The sequence below is a fragment of the Martes martes genome (genome assembly GCF_963455335.1).
Source record: "Martes martes genome assembly, chromosome: 12".
NCBI lineage: Eukaryota > Metazoa > Chordata > Mammalia > Carnivora > Mustelidae > Martes > Martes martes.
The window spans coordinates 63,066,442-63,087,637 of record NC_137900.1 but is presented as its reverse complement, the minus strand read 5'-3'; the positions used below and the strand labels follow the sequence as shown (position 1 = coordinate 63,087,637).

Genomic DNA, 21,196 nt, shown 5'->3' with positions numbered 1-21,196 from the left:
TAAAATGTCAGTACTAAAAATTCTAATTAAAAACTTCAAAAGAACTTTAACTTTTTTCTTCTTTCCCATTGCTACCCTCTTAGTCCAGGGCCTTGCCCCTCTCATTTTTGAACCACTGCCTAGGAAGGCCTCCAACCCATCTACCAGCCCATCCTGTCCATCAATTAGCGAGCATATAATGGGTGCCTGATGTGTTCAAGATATCATTCTGTCTACAGTGTGTCCAGACACAGTGTGTTCTGGACTCTGCTGCACAGGCTCACAAGAGCTGCTTGGGCATGTCTTTCCCCAACTCTACATTCAGCGATGTCACATTGTTAGCGGGAACTCAACAATGGTGGGAGTATTTACATGGGAATCATCAGATACTGGGAATCAATGCTTACTCCCTGCCCACGCCCACCAGAACCAACTCTCAAACATTTACCAGTATGACACTGGAGAGATGACTAAGACCCCTCCCTCCTTCGAGCAGCTCACAGTCTGGCTGAGGTGATGGGTGCACAGACAACTAGCTGTATACTATAAGCCCAATGAGGTCTGGGCAACAAGAGGGGCATACTGAAAATGTAATAGAGTAGGAAGGGTACCAAGGAAGGCTTCATGGTCAGCCTGGGACATCGGGGAGGATACTGGCCAATAAAACCAGCGGGGGTGAGGGGGAGGGTGGCGGGGGAGAAGGAGCAGCAGGCTGAAGAAGCAGAATTAGCATAGTTTGGAGGGGAGCAAGGCTTGCTGTAGAATATAGTCCTGGGTGCACATGCCTGGGGTTCAGGAGCCAGATAAAGGGCCATTGTGGCTGGTTAGGGACTGGTGGGCAATGAGGTTGAGTAGGGAGACTAGAAGGCAAGGACTCTCTGGGCAGTGAGGTGCCACTCAAGATTTGGGGTGAGGGGCAGGCTTTGAGGTTCACCTGGGCTACTTCCCTCCAGCACCACCAGCAATGCTAATGTGCTAAAGATAGTCCTCACATGGATTGGCGGTCACTTGCTTTGGGATGTACCATTACACCAGGGTTAAATCACGAATTTCTCACAGTCTAACTGTAAAGGAACCCATCATCACCAAGAAGACATGAATAGAAAGGGAAACCCTTCATCTTAAGATCATAAAGCCTAGAAATGATGAGGCAGTCAGTTTTTATATTGATAAACATTTTATTCTAATATTATAGTAATAATTCAAGTGCAAGTTTCTTTGAAAAGTCAACTCTGTTAAAACAAAACTTGTTAAATAGCTTTCATCAAACAGAAGCATATTCTTTTCAATCCCCACAGCAGTCAGAGCTCTGTAGCAGAGACAAGGTTTCTTTTTTAAAAGCCTACTACATTTTGTTATTGCTAAAAAATCTGAATTAGTTGTCAACGTCTCAGAAGCAGTGATTAATTAACTTTTGAAAGCTCTACCAGATACTCTGACATAAAATCATGAATCCAGATATCTGTGTCTGGCAACGATGTGTCCACTAAATAGACCACTACCTTCCGGTCCCAAGGGTTAGCGTTTTCTATAACTGTCTGCACCAATGCCACCAGAGGTTTCTTCTCCACATGATTTCGAAATACCATCGAAGCCTCCTCAGACCACTGGTTGCACTTCACCCCTAGGAGAAAGACAGGGAGTACAAGGATCAGTGAGGGGTCGGAGGAGTCTTTCTTTTATCCACAATAATGGAAAACTATTCAGTCAATTCCAAAGTAGCTGGAACACACCAGGTCAGACTTGTCTAATTAAAAAAAAAAAAAAAGCAGTGGTCAACAATCTTAAAACTGTCCATTTATAATAGTTTCCCTATTCTGAACAGGGTTACTTCTGTAAACCTTTACCTACAGACAAAATTTTCAGTGTGATTTATTGCTGTGTTATGAAATGAAGTTATAATAACTAGTGCCCATTTCCCTATGTAAAGTACATGTAGATTTAAACTGATAATGGGGATAACCAAAGGGAATAAAATATCAATAATATCTGTAACATTGTGTGTCAGCTGCACTCAACTAAAACAGAGTATCAGTGACCTCAATGACATGTCTCTTATTTACAGACTTTTTTCCCTGATGAACCAGATATAGACAAGGAGGAGGACGAGGAAGAGAATTCATATACTTAGAGTTTACTGATTTTTCAAAATTATATACAATATCATGGCAAAAGCACTGGATTGAAAGTCTGGAGACCCCGTTTACCATTCTCGGCTCTTCCTTCCTCTGTCGCGTGGTATGATCTTGGGCAAATCAACTGGCCTCTCAGGCTTCAGTCTATTTATAATAAAATAAACTGATTGGACCAGATTAACTGTAAACCCCAATGTATTTCTAAATCGCTATGACTTTTAAGCTTGAGGGCTCAAGTTAGAGAATTCTAAATTAGAATTCTAAATTAGGCTTTAAAACAGATTTGAGATAATGTGTTTTTCAAAAAATATTAGTAAACTAACATGAATTAAGTCCATATATACTAGATTACAGAAACTGTAAATGATGTCCCATAGTGATGAAGGCCTGGGAGATTCACACATCATTTGCCAGACCTGCCGTCCATGTAGTGAGTGGGCTATGTTCTCTGAGAGCAGGAGAAGCCTAGAGCAGCCACCAAGCTGCTGCTTCCTGACCCAGTTAATAGCGATAGTACCAGTACGGAACCATCCTCGTGTGGGGGAGAAGTGGATAAAATGGAGGGGCTGGCAGAGGGCTTGGCACATAGTAAGTGTGGGGGATGGTCAGCCACAGTGCTAGCTATGGGGATGATGGTGCCACACACCTGTTCCTCACAGAGACACCCTCTCTGGACAGTCTGACTGTCGTGTTTAACAACACATGTTGTTAGCAAAACCTGAACATTCAAAACTCAAAATAAAAAAAATGTGATCATTAAATCTGAAGAAACCCTTTAGAGGTCTGAATTCCAAGCAGTCCAGTGCTAGCGATGCTCACCTGCAAATGCCATTTTTGGTTCATATCTAACTACCATGGGCATTTCCTCTGAAATCTAGCAGGAAGGAGACACAAAGAAACCAAAAAAAATCCTTCAAAATAACACTACATATATATAGATATCAATAGCTCTTAATAAAAGCTGGTCAAAAATTACAAGAAAAAAAATCTAGATACATAATTTCTTTCATTTCCAAGATCAAATCACTTCTGTGCTAAGTGTACGGGAGGAGCCAGGGGAAGGAATCAGGGTGGCACATGTGGTCAAACCTCCAGTTTCCCAGCACAGCAAGACGCAGGGAGCCCCAGATGGCTGGCAGTCTGCATCCTCAGCCCCCTGGCTCCATACTCTCTGCTAATGCTGACCGGCCCTGGGCAAAGCGCCATGGAACTGTGCACGCTCCCCACCGGCGGAATACACACAGCCAGCTGCCAGCATCTGTACTGCTGTCAAAGAAACCTAACTGGACAGGTTTATTTAGGTACCTAAATAAGTACCCCTGTACACCCACCAGCTTACATCCTCAGATGTTTTTTATTTTTTAAAGATTTATTTGAGAGAGAGCGCGCATGTATGCACAAGTCAGGGAGGGACAGAAGGGGAGACTCAAGCAGACTCCCCGAGGCGGGGCTTGATCTCAGGACCCATGACATCATGACCTGAGTCGATATCACTGGTTGGATGCTCAACCGACTGAGCCACCCATGCACCCCAACAGCCTCAGATTTTAATAATAATAGTCAGTAGGCCTTGTAAATGTGGTGAAATCACATACTTGCATGCTGTTAATTGCAATGCAACTGGAAACTCACCTGGCCATAAAGAGGGTCATATTCTATGACCTAGGAATGCTTCTAATTGTAGAAACCTATTATGTATTTGTATTATAATTCATACACTGTCATCACATATTAATTGAGCAGTGTGCTCCTCCTATTGGTTACTGAGGTTGTTTCACTGCTTTTGTGTTTGTTTTGGCTAGTACACACAGCTACAGGTTTCTTCATAATATTACACTAAGTATAAATGATCTAAAGGCTTAACAAAAGGAAAATATTAATTAGAATCTTTTGCAGCTATTAAACATCACTATCAAGACTGTCAAACAAACACACAAAAAGTAGTTAGGACCAAAAAAAAAAATGCTGAAAAAGAAGAAAGTAGCATGCAAGACTGTCCCCATGCTAAGATGACAGCTTTAGGAATACACCCCTATGCCAGACCACAGACAGAAAGGAACATGGGAAAATAGAAGCAGCAGATAGAGTAGGAGGGCATGATGGTGAGAGATGATTAAAAGTTGCTCCCAATAGGGCCAGGAAGTTGTTTGCCAAAGGAAAAAAGAAAAGTTACCTCAATAGGGCCGTGCTCCCCGAGTGCCCAGGACAAAATGACACCATACACCATGTGGTGGTACAAGTTCAAATTCCGCAGAAATTACCTGCAAGTTGAGCTGTGACAGCTTGAAAGGGCAGCTTCCGGAACATGTCCACCAGGGGCTGCACCTTCCTTATGTTGACGAGTTCGTGCTTGCCATAGTCCAGCTCATACACGGACACCAACCCGTTGGTCAGGATTCCTTTTAAAAGTACCCGGTGCCACCTAGATGTGCATTGTATTAAAAAGGAAAGAAAAATACACAAAGTCGACATCTGCTTTATGGGTAACAATGTATGATAAAAAGAAATGGGAATGTAAATGACATTTATTGAAATATGGAACTGTACTGTCATCGAAGTTTTAAAAGAGATTGCTTCTTCTTACCCTAAAGGTTACCATTCTCTGCTTTGCCACCAGCTCATTTGATGGAGTCTGTTCACTCAACCCCTGTTTACAGGCCTCATGGGGCTAGTGCAGGAGACCAAACACTGAAACCAGTGTCCACCACTAAACAGACTCAAACAGATGGAGGCTGATTGGGACAAGGCAAGGAGATCCCTTCACTCTGACAGGGCACAGAGACAGCCACATATCTGAGATGAGAGATGTGTGTGGAAGATGGGCAGAGGGAGGCAAGCAGAACCAGGCCAGGCTGAAGACACTCATGAGAAGAAAAGGCACAGAAGATTCTACAGGGCATGGCAACTGGGAGTGGGGCAAACACCACAGCAGAGCAAGGAGGAATGTGTGAAGGAAGACGAAATCAGACCCGGGGGAGAGTGTGGGAAGAGATTACAAAACATTCTGAATGCAAAGGTGACAATTTTAGTCATGCCATGGGAGGACACTGGGAAACAAAATAAAACAAAACAGGAAGTGCAACCCACTGCCTGGAATAAAGAACCTGGAAAGGATGGGAGAGTATGAGGGAAGAAGAACATGCTTTCAGATCTGGAGTTCAAGGTGCCAGAAAGAAATTCATATGAATGTATTTTTTCTCCTCTGGGCCTACACTCATCATCATTACAATTAGAAAAGCTTAGACTTCAAAGTTAAAATACGAAAGGCCTGCAATCTTGATTACATTATTGAGGAGTATTGCTACACTAAGAAAAGGAAGATGGGTTGTAACATCTAAAAGGTAAGCGTCCAAAGGTAACATCCACGCTCCTGCGTGGCGTGAGTCGGGGCCCACTTTGGATGGCAGACCCAGCCACCCTCTGAAACAGGTTTGTTAGCTATTAGCCCCGAGCTCAGTGCAACAGCTGGGCTGGGGCTGGCCAGACTGGACCGATTCTCAGCACCCTGGTGGAGAACGGGTCCAGGAAACCCCCAGAGCTGCTTTAGGGTGAACTCTAGTAAGAAAGCTACAATGAGGCCAGTTTGGGGAACTAGTGATTGGGGGCTTTGGGTGGAAACTCCAGAAACCTTCAGATAAGCCCACAGTGCAGCAAGCAATAATCCATGAGTCACAGAGACAACAGGGACACAGAAAGGTATCATTATAAGTATATGAATTTGGGGACCAACAGACTTGGGCTGGAGTCCCCCCGAGGCCATGTTCCAGCTATGTCATCTTGGGCTTCTATTTAACCTCTCTGAGCCTCAGTTATCTCATGTGCAGTATTTAATTTTAACTCAGCAGAAACCATATACATGAAGTGCCTAGCACATGACTAGGCACATCACAGGTGCTTGGCAAATGGTAGCCATCATCATCATTATTATGATTATTACTAAAATGAAGATAAGCTGTGTAAATACAAGCACATCAGACCAAATTACAGAGGAATTTTCATCTGTGAATGTGCCAGTTTGGTGCAGGTTGCTAAATTTGTTTAAGTGCAAAAGGAGATAAAAATATTTGGTCTCCACCTCTAGCATTATCTTGCAGGGCAAATGCTGTGGTCTGTACCTTTCGTACAGAGGTACTAGGAGGTACAGAGCAGTGAGGGGAGACCTAGCAGAGGACATACGTGTCCTGCTTCTCCGTAGCTTTTAATTTTCAACACTAATAGCTTAGCTAAAGTCTTCTGTTTGGACTAGATTACCAATTTCAGTGCAAGGCCACTTGTGAGTCATCTGGAGAGTTTGTTAAAAACACTTATTCTGGGGTTCCACCCCCCAGAGATTCTGATTCAGGATAACTGGGGTGAGGAAGGAGAATTTAGGCTACTCTTGGCCAAGATGGATTTGGGAAACACTGCCATCAACAGTGTATGTGACATTCCTAAGCCTTAAGTTACCACAGTTGGGAACAGGGCTTGGTAAATAGTCCTGGAGTATAGGCAAGATAGAAACTCAAAACACTTTATGCTGACTGAGTTCACGAAGTTTAAGAAAATACTGGATAATCTGTTCTCGTATGTAAGACATCCTTGATGATCTAGAGACGGATGAGCTGGTTAAAGTCCCAGAGCTGGGACAGGACTGTTGGACGCCTGTGGGGAGGAGGCTGAGTCTGAAGCACCACACTATGGGGTCTCTGGTCTAGGGGTTCTCCTGCCCCACACAACCCTTGCCCCAAGTAGGACCTCCCCACTGCTAAATAATCACCATTGCCCTGGCCCTCAGATAAAAGTTAACATTGGTTTTCTTTAAACTGTGATTAAATTATTCTGTGATGAGTTCTGATGTAGGCAAATTTACACCAGTGATGCTCCTGGGTGGAATTAAACCGACACACGCTTACAGTTGCAAAGAACGTGACATAGTAAAAATGGTTTTTTTGAAGAGGAAAAGCTTGTGACATAGAAACTGAATGGTTTTTTAAATGAGGGCTATGATACTTTTCACTCTTAAGAGTTAAAAATTAGGGTTTTTTCCCTCATGGAAATAATAAAATTTTACAAATGCCTATGCTTGATATCTTAGGAACAAACAAAAGCATTCTATAAAAAAAAATAAAAGAAGCAGTGTGACCTTTCAAGCTGAGTTCTGGTGGGGGGAGTGGGGGAACAGTTCTTTGTGTGTGGTGTCATCACATAAGCTTGGTCAGTTCCCCTGAGAAAGCTGGTAAAGGAGACAGGACGCGGGTCGGTTGTTCCTTTTTCCAGGGCTTCTGTGACCTTGTAGCCCACAGAGTGTGGTGCTTGAGCTTCCCTGCATTGGAACCAGCACATACCCGCTTCAGGAAAGGAGGATGTGGAGCCGAATGTGAACTGTGAGAAACGGACTACAGTGCTATACAAATGAGGGACTGTGGTTCTCACTGTCCGAAGGCTGAAGGCCGGAGCAGTGAACTGTTTTGCCTCATAAAAGGTGGAGGAAGCTCTCTGGGAGCAGTGGGCAACATATATCAAGAATCTTGTAGTCTTTGAACAAGTCGTTTCTCTTCTGGGAATCTATTTCAGAAATAAATAATCTGAGATGTGAACAAAGACTCATGCTCATTGTTAGTTACAACAGTGAAACATCTGGGAGGGGAAAAACCTACATAAGAGAACGGTAAGTAAATTATGATTTCTCTATATGGTGGACTATGACTCAGCCATTAAACATGTTTATGAAGAAATCTTATCACATGGAAAAATGTTCCCAGGATTTTGTGAAGTGAAAAAAGGAGGTGTGGAGATATATATAATAAAACTATACCAATTGTATGAATGGGTATAGAAAAGAACTAGAAGAAATACGTAAGCAGTAAACAAAGCAACTTTGTTCAACTGCTTAAACAAAGTTGAACAAAGGTTATATCTGATTTTCTTATACTTTTTTGCATTTTCTAAATTTTCTACAATAAGCATTTAGTTTTTAAAATTTAAAAGTCATTCACTTCAAAAAAGTTATTTTCTGAATAAATAATATTTTATCTAATAGAAAAGGAGAAAAACATTTAAACCTGCATTTTAGATATAATTAGGTTTAACAGGAATTTAACATATGGTCACTAGATTTTTAGATAAAAGACATCATTTCAACTATTAAAAATGGCATAATGCATTAGTCTCATTTCACATTCAAAATACCCATCTGTGCAGTTCGAACTCCCCCTGCAGGGATTAAGGATTCTTGGTATCACTTTACACATTTTTCTTAGTAGAATAAAATGCTTTGTCCAAGGACCTACTTATTTTCCACTTTTGCAGCATACACTTGGTCTTTCTCCACGGCTATGTGGCGCTCCTCAGACACGCTGTAGTACAGAATCATCTCTTCCATCAGAACTTCCAGCTTGTGTATCTCCTGCCAGGGCTGGATGACAAAGTAGCCCGGGTGACAGGCCACAGGCACGTACACATCCATGTGCTCCCCTGGCTTCGACAGGTGGACAGGAGGTGGCAGTTCCTCCGTGGAGAAGGAGCTGCTGTGGTCTACCATGGACTTCTTGATGGCATCTGTGAGGCTCTTTCTGAAATTCTCTCCAGTGTTGCTCGGAACGGGGGTGCCACCACTTTTGCTGTTGGGAGAGCTAGCTCCACTGGATATGGCACTCAAAAACACATCCTTCTGATGCTTCCACAAGTCTGCATTTGTGATCTGGCGATTGATGCTGCGGTGAGGATCGGGGAAGTTCTTGGGGGTAAATAAATAAATATGTGCGATCCCTCTGGTTTCGTCCACTTTTGTGACCTTTGGAAAACACAGAAGACACTTCTACAAATCTACTGAATTCCGAGAGGCAGTTATAATATTAACCTTGAGTATTAAAACACAGTATTTTGCAAGAAGCCCCAGACTGCTAAAATTCATTTTATTGAAGGTAAGAGAAATTATCTATGACAGCTGTAGTAGTGGACAGGCACTTAGTCTAGACAGGCGAAGAGTCTAGATGCCGGCAGCTGGCTTACAGAAATGAAAACTTCATTAACCTCTAAAAACTGAGGATCCCTTGTAACCCACCAGAGGTCATTATCGCTGAGATGGAGTCTACACATCATGATAAAAAGCTTTTTTAATTAATGACATTTAAAAACACTCAAAGTAAAAAGAACCGTGTGATGAACCCTCATGAGCTCATCTCCCAGCTTTCACAATAAAAACTGGTCACAAGAATGACAAGATGTTCCATGTGCATTCCACCCAGGCTGTTGCACCCTCAGACTGACAAGCAAGGGATGAAGCTTTGACATTCACTATACTGTTGGGGACCTCTGGTCCAAATGCTTTGTTTGGTCCTAATATCTGCCCCCAGTTATATGGGAGGAAGGGAACCTAGGGAGAAAAAAGAGGAAACAAACTACACAGTTTTGCCCAGGAGACCTTTGTCTCATCGACTGACAACTGGGCTTGTACAGCTGTATGTCCCATGGTCTGAGTGCCTGGTTCCTCTGGTTTACCCTGGGAATGACAAAAATAAGATGCTTCCAACCACACTGATCTCTTACCAAATAGGGCTGGGACTGAAAGGCAGAAGCAGAGGATTGAGACAGGGAGACAAGGCAATCAATCCATCTATACTAATTTACTTAAAAATATTTCTCCTAGCAAGATGAATCTATGTAAATTAATTAGCACTTCAATTACTACGAATGAATGCCTGCCAATTTATTTTGATACTTATGATACAGAAGTGCCATTTCAAAAATCAACCATTAAAAAACATTTTTATTGAGTACCCAACACTCTGGCTTTAAAATCTTAAACCACAGATGAGAAAACAATATTCCTTATCATGTGGCAATTGAAGGATATAAAATGGTAATTAAGTGTATTATTGTATAAACATAAGAAAATCCATGTGAGCTAGAATAATTTAGAGATTTTCATGAAGATATTTCTCAAGGACATTTCACGGTTAAATGCGTCTATAAAATAACATTGCTTTCATTAGTTAAAACAGAGAAATATCTTACATTTCTATTCTTGGAAATGAAAGCAATGTTTTTGATACAAAGGTGCAAAAATACAGAGAGAGAAATAGGAGCTCATGAAATAAAGCAGTTTACAAAAACTTTAAAAGGCAGAAGCAGGATTATAAGCAAATGATTTGCTTATAAGCCATTCTACTCTAGAAAAAAAAAAGAAGAAATAGAAGCCTATTTAAATGATCTTTAGAAACATTTATCAAGAGATAGATGGTCCCTCTGTTGGGAACTTAATTCTTTGGAACTTAATTCATGGAGAAAAAATAGGAGCACAGAACTATCTCCACTACCTTATTAATAGTGGAAAAATTATATGAAGGGCTTGAAAATAATATTGGAGATATAGGATAAATTCTTAAATAAAAATCAAATCATGAAATATCTTATCACACGTGTAACCAATCTCTTAACTATGACAGAGTATCAGATCTGAAAGCATTAGCTTATGGTAAGATAAAATTCTCTCACAGAAAAACAGATGAGCCCTTCTGGCTGACAGCTCCCTTTCCAAATGTATCAAGAGAACTAACCTTAATGCTACAGTCCGAGCAATTCAAAACAGAATCTCTCAGCCAAAGCACAGCATCTGGTGTCCACATGCCAATAGACTGTGGAAGATCTGCTAGACAGCACTTGATAGCCTGGAAAGAAAACATGATGGAAGAGCAAACACACCATCTTAAAATAGGTACTGATCAGCAACGTCCATGTTATTTTCCTGTAAATCGCAACAGCGACAGCCACTGATGATGATCGCACTCTTGGGGTGGAGCGTCTGCTATGTTCCTGGCTCTGCTTATTTGTCCTCTGCTGTCTTTACTCCTGTTACGAGCCACGGCTCACACCAGGCACTTCACATACTTATCCTATGATACTTCTGCATATGGACCAATGTCGTGAACCCATTTTACAGATGGTGAAATGGAATCAAAGAGCCTAACTCACATCAGATCACAAAGTTGAGAAGACAGGTTTGGAACTTCTATTTAAGTCTTCCCTCTAAGTGCAATTGAAAAAATGAAGTGTTATTTGGATGAAATGACCCTAGTTGCAAAAATCTTTTCAGAGGCTGACATGCTTCATTCAGCAGTTCCCGAGTACCTGTCGGTGCCAGACATTTGTGGTCACCTTTGGAAGGAGTTGTAATGAGAGTTAAGGAGGATAAGAAAGATTGAAATTCATAGATACCTAGATGCTTCATTTTCCTCAATGCCTTTTACGTCCCACCATCACAGCACAAACTTCTGTAGAATGGCTGCAGCAGGGAGTAAAAGGTGACCTTAGGGACTCATGGAAGCCTTGAATTGTTTGAGGCAATTATGTGATGGGAAGAAACCTATTTTCAGGATTCCTGGATTCCTTCTTTCCTCTCTAACTCCTGTTCTTCTTTGGGGGCTCCAGGTCTCTCACTGTGCCCCTTGGATGAGGTATCTTTCTTCGTGGGGAGGAGGTCACTTAGAGCAGAGAGAGCACGCTCTTCCTGCCTGCAGGGGCCAGGTGGCAATGAGGGAGCAAGACAGGCCAGAAGCGGCCAGCACGCTGGTGAGCAGGGACCCTACAAAGCACAGTGCCACTTCCCAAGCTCCTGCAGAGCACTGCCCCATTGAGGAGAGTGCTTGATACAGTCAGATTTTTCTAGTTTGTCAGGAGAAGCTGGAAGTCAGGATTTTTGTGTGAAATTTTCTGAGTTTTAAATCTTGTTAACCAATTCACAGTTTCAAACACTGTAACAGCCAATAGTCCAAACCCAATATTTATGGGTCAGCTTGGGCCTACAGGCCATCAGTTTGCTATTCTGACTTAGACCTCTTGGGGAGATGTTGTCAGCCAGAGGCTTGGCCCAGCTGGCTCTTCAGATTCCCCCAACTTTGTATCTATGAGATAACAAATCTAGACAGGATTTATAGAAAAAAAAAATTGGAGTGGCTTTTAACACTGTAGCACAAAGAAAGTACAATTGTGCAGCCTGACAATCAGAGGCAGAGGGATGGATGTCCTTTCCCCTCTAGCTGGGGAGACTTTTCAAGGTAAGGCTGGCCCTGGGTGGATGTTCTAACAAGGGGAACCAAGTGAAAGTGGCATTTAACGATTTTCAGTATTGTGGCTGAGCAACAATAAGAGTAAAAGTGATTTTGAAAATTGGCTTGAATGCAAGCTCAAAAGCTTTTCTCTACTAGTCATTTTAGAACAGGCAGTGGTGACAGGAGTGAAAGAAGGTACAAAAGCCATGCTAATTACAGTCAAGCACTTTTTACTCACTGAATTTTGATGGTATAAGATATCTTCTGGCAAATATAAGTCAAGTGGCCTTTTGAAATGATAGGTTGTTGAATGATTTTATTTTAAAAAAAAACCTACTGTTTTCTGTACAAAATCCTCTATTTCTCCTAAGGGTAGGAAATAGTTTTTAACAATTTTAATTCAAAATAATGCAAAAATTCTAATTATCTGAATTTTTATTAATGGAGGAAGATTAGGCAGAAATTAATCTTTTTACTTAAATCTATGGGGGGAAAACTCATATAAGAAAATGGTTGAATGTAAACAGGTTTCTTAAGAGAATGGCCACTTAATTAAACTAAGAACTCTAGGAGTAGAATTTTCTTATAAGATCCTGAAGCTGTATAGAAGTCAGCACTGGCATCTAATTATTAAAATGGAATCTCTAACTGGGCAACTTAGCCTAATGACACAACATAATTGAAAAAAAAAACTTATCAAACAATATTCTGTAAGTTTGACTGCTCTTCTTGTCTAAGACAGTCAAATTTTATGTCTGAAAACCAGTGAACAACCATTTCTATTGTTCTTATAAACTTGGGCTTCACTCATTATCAAAATCAAAACTGAGGGGGCACCTTACAACATGATTACAAATATAGCCAGATCTCCTTCAGCAAATCACCCAGCTTGTAACATACAATACCTGAGGTGGTATCACAATTATTTCTTGTAGAAATCGGGGGGGAATTTCCCTGAGTTCAGAGACTTTCACAGATGTCACAGTGCCAGAGTCCAGGAACTGAACATCAAGGGCCCGGCTGCTGTGAACATTCGTGATCTGCAGTGAGACAAGTGTTGGTTAATTTATAAGCATACTCAAAAGGTCAAGACATGTCTATGCCATTACATTTGTACAACTCTAAAATGCACATAAGAAGGAACAAAGAAAATATTAATTTTCTTATTTTTCATTTTAAATTCAAATTCAACTAGGTAACATATAATGTATCATTGGTTTCAGAGGTATAGGTCAGTGATCCATCAGTCTTACAATACCCAGTGTTCATTACATCACATGCTCTCCTTAATGGCTATTACCCAGAGATAGAGGATCAAGATGGTGTAGGAGTAGGATACCTAAATTTCGTCTGGTCCCAGGAATTCAGCTAGATACTTATCAAACCATTCTGAACACCTACAAACTCAACAGGAGATTGAAGAGAAGAATAGCATCAATTCTATGAATAGAAAAGTGACCACTTTCTGGAAGGTAGGACATGCAGAGAAATTAATCCAAGGTGATATATGGGAAGGTAGACCGCAGGGAGAGGGGCCAGCTCCCAGCAAGTGAGAGTGCAGCAGAGCACAAAATCAAAACTTTTTGAAGTCTGCTCCATGTAGGGACATTGCTCCAGGGGCTAAGTAGGGGGTGGAATCTTCACTGGATCTGTGCAGTCTCAGGGCCCTTGGGTGTCTCAGAAAGATCAGGGTTGTCTGAGTGTGGCAGAGCTCCCAGGTATTGAAGCGGGGAAGCCGGCTACAGAGATGGAGCTGAGGAGTGAGCTCTCAGCTTGGAGTTGCCATAAACCATGATCAGAGGCACAGTTGGGCCACTACTTTTTGAACAGGGACCCCACATGTGGCAGATCCGGGGAGACCCCCGGCTTCCTCCTCTGGGAGGAGTGGCACAGGAGAATGCTGCAGGAATCCGCTGGGTTTAGAAACTCCAAATGGGGCATGAGTCAGAGATAGAAACGCTTGGTCACAGGCTAGGTGAGCACGGAGTGCAGGTGGAGACCAGGGAAACAGGCATGATTGACTGTCTTTCTCTTTCTCATTGAAGGGGGGAAACCGAGCTCTTGGCAACTCCGGGCCGGAGATTGGGAGGCCACCATCTTCATTCCTGTCCTCCAAAGCTGTATGGAAAGCGTTCAGGGAAAAAACCCTACCGAGAGCAAACCCAAGCAGATTACTTAGCCCGGCCCCTGGCAAGGGCGGTACAATTCCGCCTTGGGCAAAGACATTTGAGAATCACTGCAACAGGTCTCTCCCCCAGAAGATAAGCAAGAACATCCAGCCAAGACCAAGTTCACTGATCAACGAGAACTGTGGAACTCCAGAGCTGAAGGAAAGCAACACATAGAATTCATGGATTTTTTCCCCCATGATTCTTTAGTCTTTCAAAGTTAAATGTTTTAAAGTTTAGTAATTTTTTCTTATTCTATTTTTCCTCTTTCCTATTTTAACCAATTTAACCATTTAATCTTATCAATAACTTTTAAAAAATCTTTCTTAATTTTCATTTTTATAGTCATATTCTATCCCTTCATTGTATTTAAACTTATTTTTTGTATACATATAAGTTTTTCTTTCATTGAAATTTTGGGACACAGTTTCCTCCAACAGACCAAAATATACCCTAAATCTAGCATATGGCTTTGTTCTAGTCTCCAGCCTGATCACATTCTCTCCCTTTTTTTTCCCCCCAATGAACTGCTTATCTTATCAATTCCTTTTTAAAAATCTTGTTTAATTTTCATCTTTACAGTCATATTCCATTCGTTCCTCATGTTTACCCATATATATATATATAGATAGATAGATATGTATAACATATATCTATACAAAAATAGATATATGTTTTTCTTTCTTTAAGATTTTGGGAGGTAGTCTCTTATAATGGACCAAAATATACCCAAAATCAAGTGTATGGCTCTGTTCTATTGGCCAGTCTAATCATTTATATATATATATTTCCCTTTCTTCCCCCTCCCGTTTTGGGTCTCTTCTGATTTTGTCAGTGTATATTTTTCTGGGATCGTTGTTACCCTTTTAGCATTTTGTTCTCTCATTCATCTATTCTTCTCTGGACAAAATGACAAGGCAGAGAAACTCACCTCAAAAAAAGAACAATAGGCAATACTGACTGCTAGGGATCTAATCAATACGGACATTAGTAAGATGTCAGAGCTAGAGTTCAAAATGATGATTATAAAGATGCTAGCTGGGCTTGAAGAAAGCATGGAAGATACTAGAGAATCCCTTTCTGGAGAAATAAAATTCGTTTCTGGAGAAATAAAAGAACTAAAATCTAACCAAGTTTAAATCAAAAAAGCTATTAATGAGGTGCAATAAAAAAATGGAGGCTCTTACTGCCAGGATAAATGAGGCAGAAAGAGAGAATTAGTGATATAGAAGCCCAAATGATGGAGAATCAAGACACCAAGAAAAGGAGAGATAAACAACTACTGGATCACGAGGGGAGAATTCAAGAGATACCAAGTGATACCGTAAGACAAAACAGTATTAGAATAATTGGGATCCCAAGAGAAGAAGAAAGAGAGAGGGGGGGCAGAAGGTATATTGGAGCAAATTATAGCACAGAATTTCCCTAATTAGGCAAAGGGAACAAGCATTAAAATCCAGGAGGCACACAGAGCCCCCCACAAAATCAATAAAAATAGGTCAACATCTTATCATCTAATAGTAAAGCTTACAAGTCTCAGAGAAAATCCTGAAACCAGCTCAGGACAGGAGGTCTGTAACCTACAACAGTAGAAATATTAGATTGGCAGCAGACCTATCCACAGAGACCCAGCAGGCCAGAAAGTACTGGCATGATATACTCAGAGCACTAAATAAGAAAAATATGCAGCCAAGAATACTATATCCAGCTAGGCTCTCACTAAAAATAGAAGGAGATAAAAAGCTTCCAGGACAAACAAAAATTAGAAGAATCTGCAAACACCAAACCAGCCCTACAGGAAATATTGAAAGGGGTCCTCTAAGCAAAGAGAGAGCCTAAAAGTAACAGACTAGAAAGGAACAGAGACAATATACAGTAACAGTCACCTTACAGGCAATACAATGGCACCAAATTCATATCTTTCAATAGTTACTCTGAATGTAAATGGGCTAAATGCCCCAATCAAAAGACAAGAGTATCGGAATGGATTTAAAAAAAAGACCCATTGATATGATATGATATGATATCACTGATATGATATCTACAAGAAACTCATTTTAGACCCAAAGACACCTCCAGATTTAAAGTAAGGGCTGGAAAACAATCTACCATGCTAATGGACATCAAAAGAAATCTGGGGCTGCAATCCTTATATCAGATAAATTAGATTTTAAGCCAAAGACTATAATAAGAGATGAGTAAGGACACTATATCATACATAAAGGGTCTGTCCAACAAGAAGATCTAAAAATTTTAAATATCTATTCCCCTAACATGGGAGCAGCCAATTATATAAAAGCCAATTAAAAACAAAATCAAAGAAAAACATTGACAATAATACAGTAATAGTGGGGGACTTTAACACCCCCTCACTGAAATGGACAGATCATCTAAGCAAAAGATCAACACAGAAATAAAGGCTTTAAATGACACACTGGACCAGATGGACATCACAGGTATATTCAGAACATTCCATCCCAAAGCAACAGAACACACATTATTCTCTAGTGCACATGGAACATTCTCCAGAACAGATCACATCCTGGGTCACAATCAGGTCTCAACCGGTACCAAAAGATTGGGACCATTTCCTGCATATTTTTAGACCACAATGCTTTGAAACTTGAACTCAATCATAAGAGGAAAGTTGGAAAGAACTCAAATACATGGAGGCTAAAGAGCATCCTACTAAAGAATGAATGGGACAACCAGGAAACTAAAGAAGAATTTTTAAAAATTCATGAAAACAAATGAAAATAAAAACACAACTGTTCAAAATCTTTGTGATGCAGCAAAGGCAATCCTAAAGAAGAAAGTATATAGCAATACAAGCCCTTCTCAAGAAATGAGAAAGGTCTCAAATATACAACCTAATCCCACACCTAAAGGAACTGGAGAAAGAACAGCAAATAAAGCCTAAATCCAGCAGAGAAGAGAAATAATAAAGATCAGAGCAGAAACCAATTAAATAGAAGCCAAAAGAACAGTAGAACAGATAAATGAAACTAGGAGCTGATTCTTTGAAAGAATTAATAAGATTGATAAGTCCCTGGCCAGACTTATCAAAAAGAAAAAAACCCAAATTAATAAAATCATGAATGAAAGAGGAGAGATCACAACCAACATCAAAGAAATACAAACAATTATAAGAACATATTATGAGCAATATATGCCAGCAAATTTGACAATCTGGAAGAAACGAATGCATTCCTAAAGATGTATAAATTACCAAAACTGAACCAGGAAGAAACAAAACACCTGAAGAGAGCCATAACCAAAAGGGAAATTGAAGGAGTAATCCAAAATCTCTCAACAAACAAGAGCCCAGGGCCAGAAGGCACCCAGGGGAATTCTACTAAATATTTAAAGAAGAATTAATACCTATTCTTCTGAAACTATTCAAAAAAATAGAAATGGAAGGAAAACTTCCAAACTCATTTTATGAGGCCAGCATTACCTTGATCCCAAAACCAGACAATGACCCCATCAAAAAAGAGAGTTACAGACCAATATCCGTGATGAACATGGATGCAAAAATTCTCACCAAAATACTAGCCAATAGGATCCAACAGTACATTAAAAGGATTATTCACTGTGACCAAGTGGGATATATTCCTGGGCTGCAAGGTTGGTTCAATTGGCCAATCAACTAATGGGATACCATACATTAATAAAAGAAAGAACAAGAACCATATGATCCTCTCAATAGAGGCTGACAAGGCATTTGACAAAGTACAGCATCCTTTCTTGATCAAAACTCTTCACAGTGTAGGGAAAGAGAGTACATACCTCAATATCATCAAAGCCATCTATGAAAACCCCACAGTGAATATCATTCTCAACAGGAAAAAACTGAAAGCTTTTCCCCTAAGGTCAGGAACATGGCAGGGATGTCCACTTATCACTACTACTATTCAACATAGTACTAGAAGTCCTAGCCTCAGCAATCAGACAACAAAAAGAAATAAAAGGCATCTGAATAGGTAAAGAAGTCAAACTCTCACTTTTCGCAAGATGATATGCTACTTTATGCAGAAAACCCAAAAGACTCCACTCCAAAACTACTAGAACTCATACAGAAATTCAGTAAAGTGTCAGGATATAAAATCAATGCATAGAAATCAGTTGCATTTCTATACACAAACAATAAGACAGAAGGAAGAGAAATTTTTTTTTTGAAGGAAGAGAAATTAAGGAGTTGATCCCAGATGTCCATCAACAGATGAATGGATAAAGAAGATGTGCCATACACACGCACACACACAGTGGAATATTACTCAATCATCAAAAAGGATGAAAATTGTTATTTGTTACGATGTGGATGAAACTAGAGGATATTATGCTGGGTGAATTAAGTCAGTCAGAGAAAGACAAATACGACATGATTTTACTCGTATGTAGAATTTAAGAAACCAAACAAACATGGGGAAAGGAAAGAAAAATAAAATAAGATGAAAATTGAGAGGAAGGCAAAATATAAGAGATGCTGAATTCTAGGAAACAAACTGAGGGTTGCTGGAGGGGAGGGAGGGTAGATGGATGGGGTAACTGGGTAATGGGCATGAAGAAGGGCACTTGATGTAATGAGCACTGGGTGCTATATGTAACGGATGAAACACTAAATTCTACCTCTAAAACAAATTTTTAAAAATGCTGCTGCTCTTCAAAAGGCCACAAATGGCAAAGAAAGCCAGAGCACCTGCCAGGTTGGCAGAAACTAAGAAGACACACAATTAATTACAACTTGGGATTCTAGAGCAGAAAGAGAACATTTGCAGAACACTGTTGGAAAATCAGTGGAATCTGCAGATTAGTTAATAATATTGTATCAGTGTTGATTTCCTGGTTCTGATAATGGTTATGTAAGACATTAACAACTGGAGATAGTGGGTAAAGGACATATGAGACCTCTTTGGACTGTTTTTGCAGCTTTGTAAAAGCCTGAAATTATTTGAAAATGAAAAATTAAATAATTGAGTATGTGTGCATTTCTATGTAATACACTAAACAGCACAGAGTTTTAAAATTCAAATAATGCTGTTTTCTTTTCTTTTCTTTTTTTTTTTTTTTTTGGTGCAAAAAGGTAGTTTATTAAAGCACGGGGACAGGACCCGTGGGCAGGCAGAGATGCAGCTGCCCCGGGTTGTGAGGGATGGCAGGTTATGTACCCTGCGGCTGGGGGAAGGTGAGGGAAATGGAGGTTTGAACAGAGTTTTCATATGTTAAAGGAGGCCTCCAAGGTGCAGGGATACCGGAGGCTTGATCAATGCTGTCTTTTGGCAAGCCATTAACATCAAGATTGTTGGGTTTTCTTTTTAATGAGTTATGTTTTTGAGGTTTATAGTTAAATATGCAACGCTTGGTCATATAACCTCAGATCTCAGGCTTCTAACATTCACATTAATGACAAAAATTATTCCCAAACTGCTTTCACTAGATATGATGAAGTTTTACTCAAATAAAGGGAAAATCAGTATAATTAAGTTATCAGAATATTACTACACAGCATCAAAAAAATCAATAAATCAATGGTTCTCACCTTCTTAGGGTTGGTTTGAGAATCTTATGAAAATTAGGGATACTGTCCCGCCCCAAAATACATAATAAACACACCTAATTTGTATACAATTCTATAGGGTTCAGGACCTCTGCCCCCTTAAAGTGGAGGGTCTTGCACCCAGATTAAGAACCTCTGTAACAAAGACAAAGAAGGAATAAAAAAAAAATCAAACCCAAGTTTGCAATTTTAGCAATCGGACAAACTAGATATCAAAAATAGAAGGAAAGAAAGAAAAGAAAGAAAGAAAGAGCAAGCTACCACAAAAATCCAAAACCTGCCTTTGAAAAACATATAGAAATATATGATAAAATATAACAGACCTCTTTTCCAATTCATAACTGTGCTTGCAAGAAAATAAGAAAATTATAAGGGACTAGAAATAGAGGACTATGTGAACACTGAAGCCAAAGCCATCCTGGGCAGGAGGGAAGGAGGATCTGAGACCCCCCCCACCCACCCACAACAAGCCAGAACTCTCAAAGGGCTACACCCCCACCCTCATCGGAAGGATGACTCTGGAGAGCAATTAGGCAATATCTCGTGAAACTGAAGACATGCACTCTCTCCACCCAAAAGCTCTGTTCCTTCCTGGGTACCCTGGGAGACATGCACGGGAAGGCTCCTGGCAGTGCTGTCCATAACAAAACTTTAGAAGCCATCTAAATATCCATTGTCAGGAGAATGGAGTGATCACGTAGGTATCTTCACACATTATTGTATCAAACAGCAGTGAAAACGAATGAGAGCTGCACACACCAACATGAATCTCACACATAATGAATGAAGAAGCATGTTTCAGAAAAATCTATACATTCTACTATTTACATGCATTTTATAGACGTTTATCTGTTAAGTTATATTTTATTAAGTTTTACTATAAATATTCTATATACATTTCATTTCTGTATTTCTACTACCTCTATATTAGAATATAAATTTGTATGTATAAATACAAATAGAGTGAAAGAATAAAGAAATGAATAGGAATGAGAAACAGCCCTTTGGCTGCAGCCCCCGCCAGGGCAGGAGTAGAAGGGGATGCAGACACGGAGCCTCAACCACACTGGGCATATTTTCTTTCTCACATGGTAATGAGTACATGCGTGCTTTATTTCATTTTTTTATAAACCTTGTTTGTATGTCTACAGTATTTCCTAATAAGCTTTAAAAAAGAAATCAAGTGACTGCTTTTACCTCTACTCGTAACCATTTTCCTTTGCAATGGAAGAGGCAGACTTTCCCACAGAAGGGTAATGAAACGAAGTACTCAGAGGTCATGTGCTGCAAAACAGAAATGCGTGACACTTTTATTACTCTGAGCAAGGA

General features: G+C 40.2%; 1 protein-coding gene across 1 annotated transcript in view; it reads right to left on the bottom strand.

Annotated features, from left to right (window-relative positions):
* Window positions 1–1,142: 1,142 nt before the first annotated feature.
* The window catches only part of TDRD7 (tudor domain containing 7), a 71,465-nt gene continuing 51,411 nt past the window's right edge, over window positions 1,143–21,196 (bottom strand). Inside the window, exons 12-17 of the mRNA XM_080819835.1 lie at window positions 21,065–21,151; window positions 13,048–13,182; window positions 10,652–10,762; window positions 8,384–8,886; window positions 4,376–4,536; window positions 1,143–1,603 (exon numbers count right to left, since the gene is read on the bottom strand). Of these exons, the coding sequence (XP_080675961.1) occupies window positions 1,383–1,603; window positions 4,376–4,536; window positions 8,384–8,886; window positions 10,652–10,762; window positions 13,048–13,182; window positions 21,065–21,151 (1,218 nt within the window). The 3' untranslated portion in view covers window positions 1,143–1,382. The remainder of the gene's footprint in view (window positions 1,604–4,375; window positions 4,537–8,383; window positions 8,887–10,651; window positions 10,763–13,047; window positions 13,183–21,064; window positions 21,152–21,196) is intronic.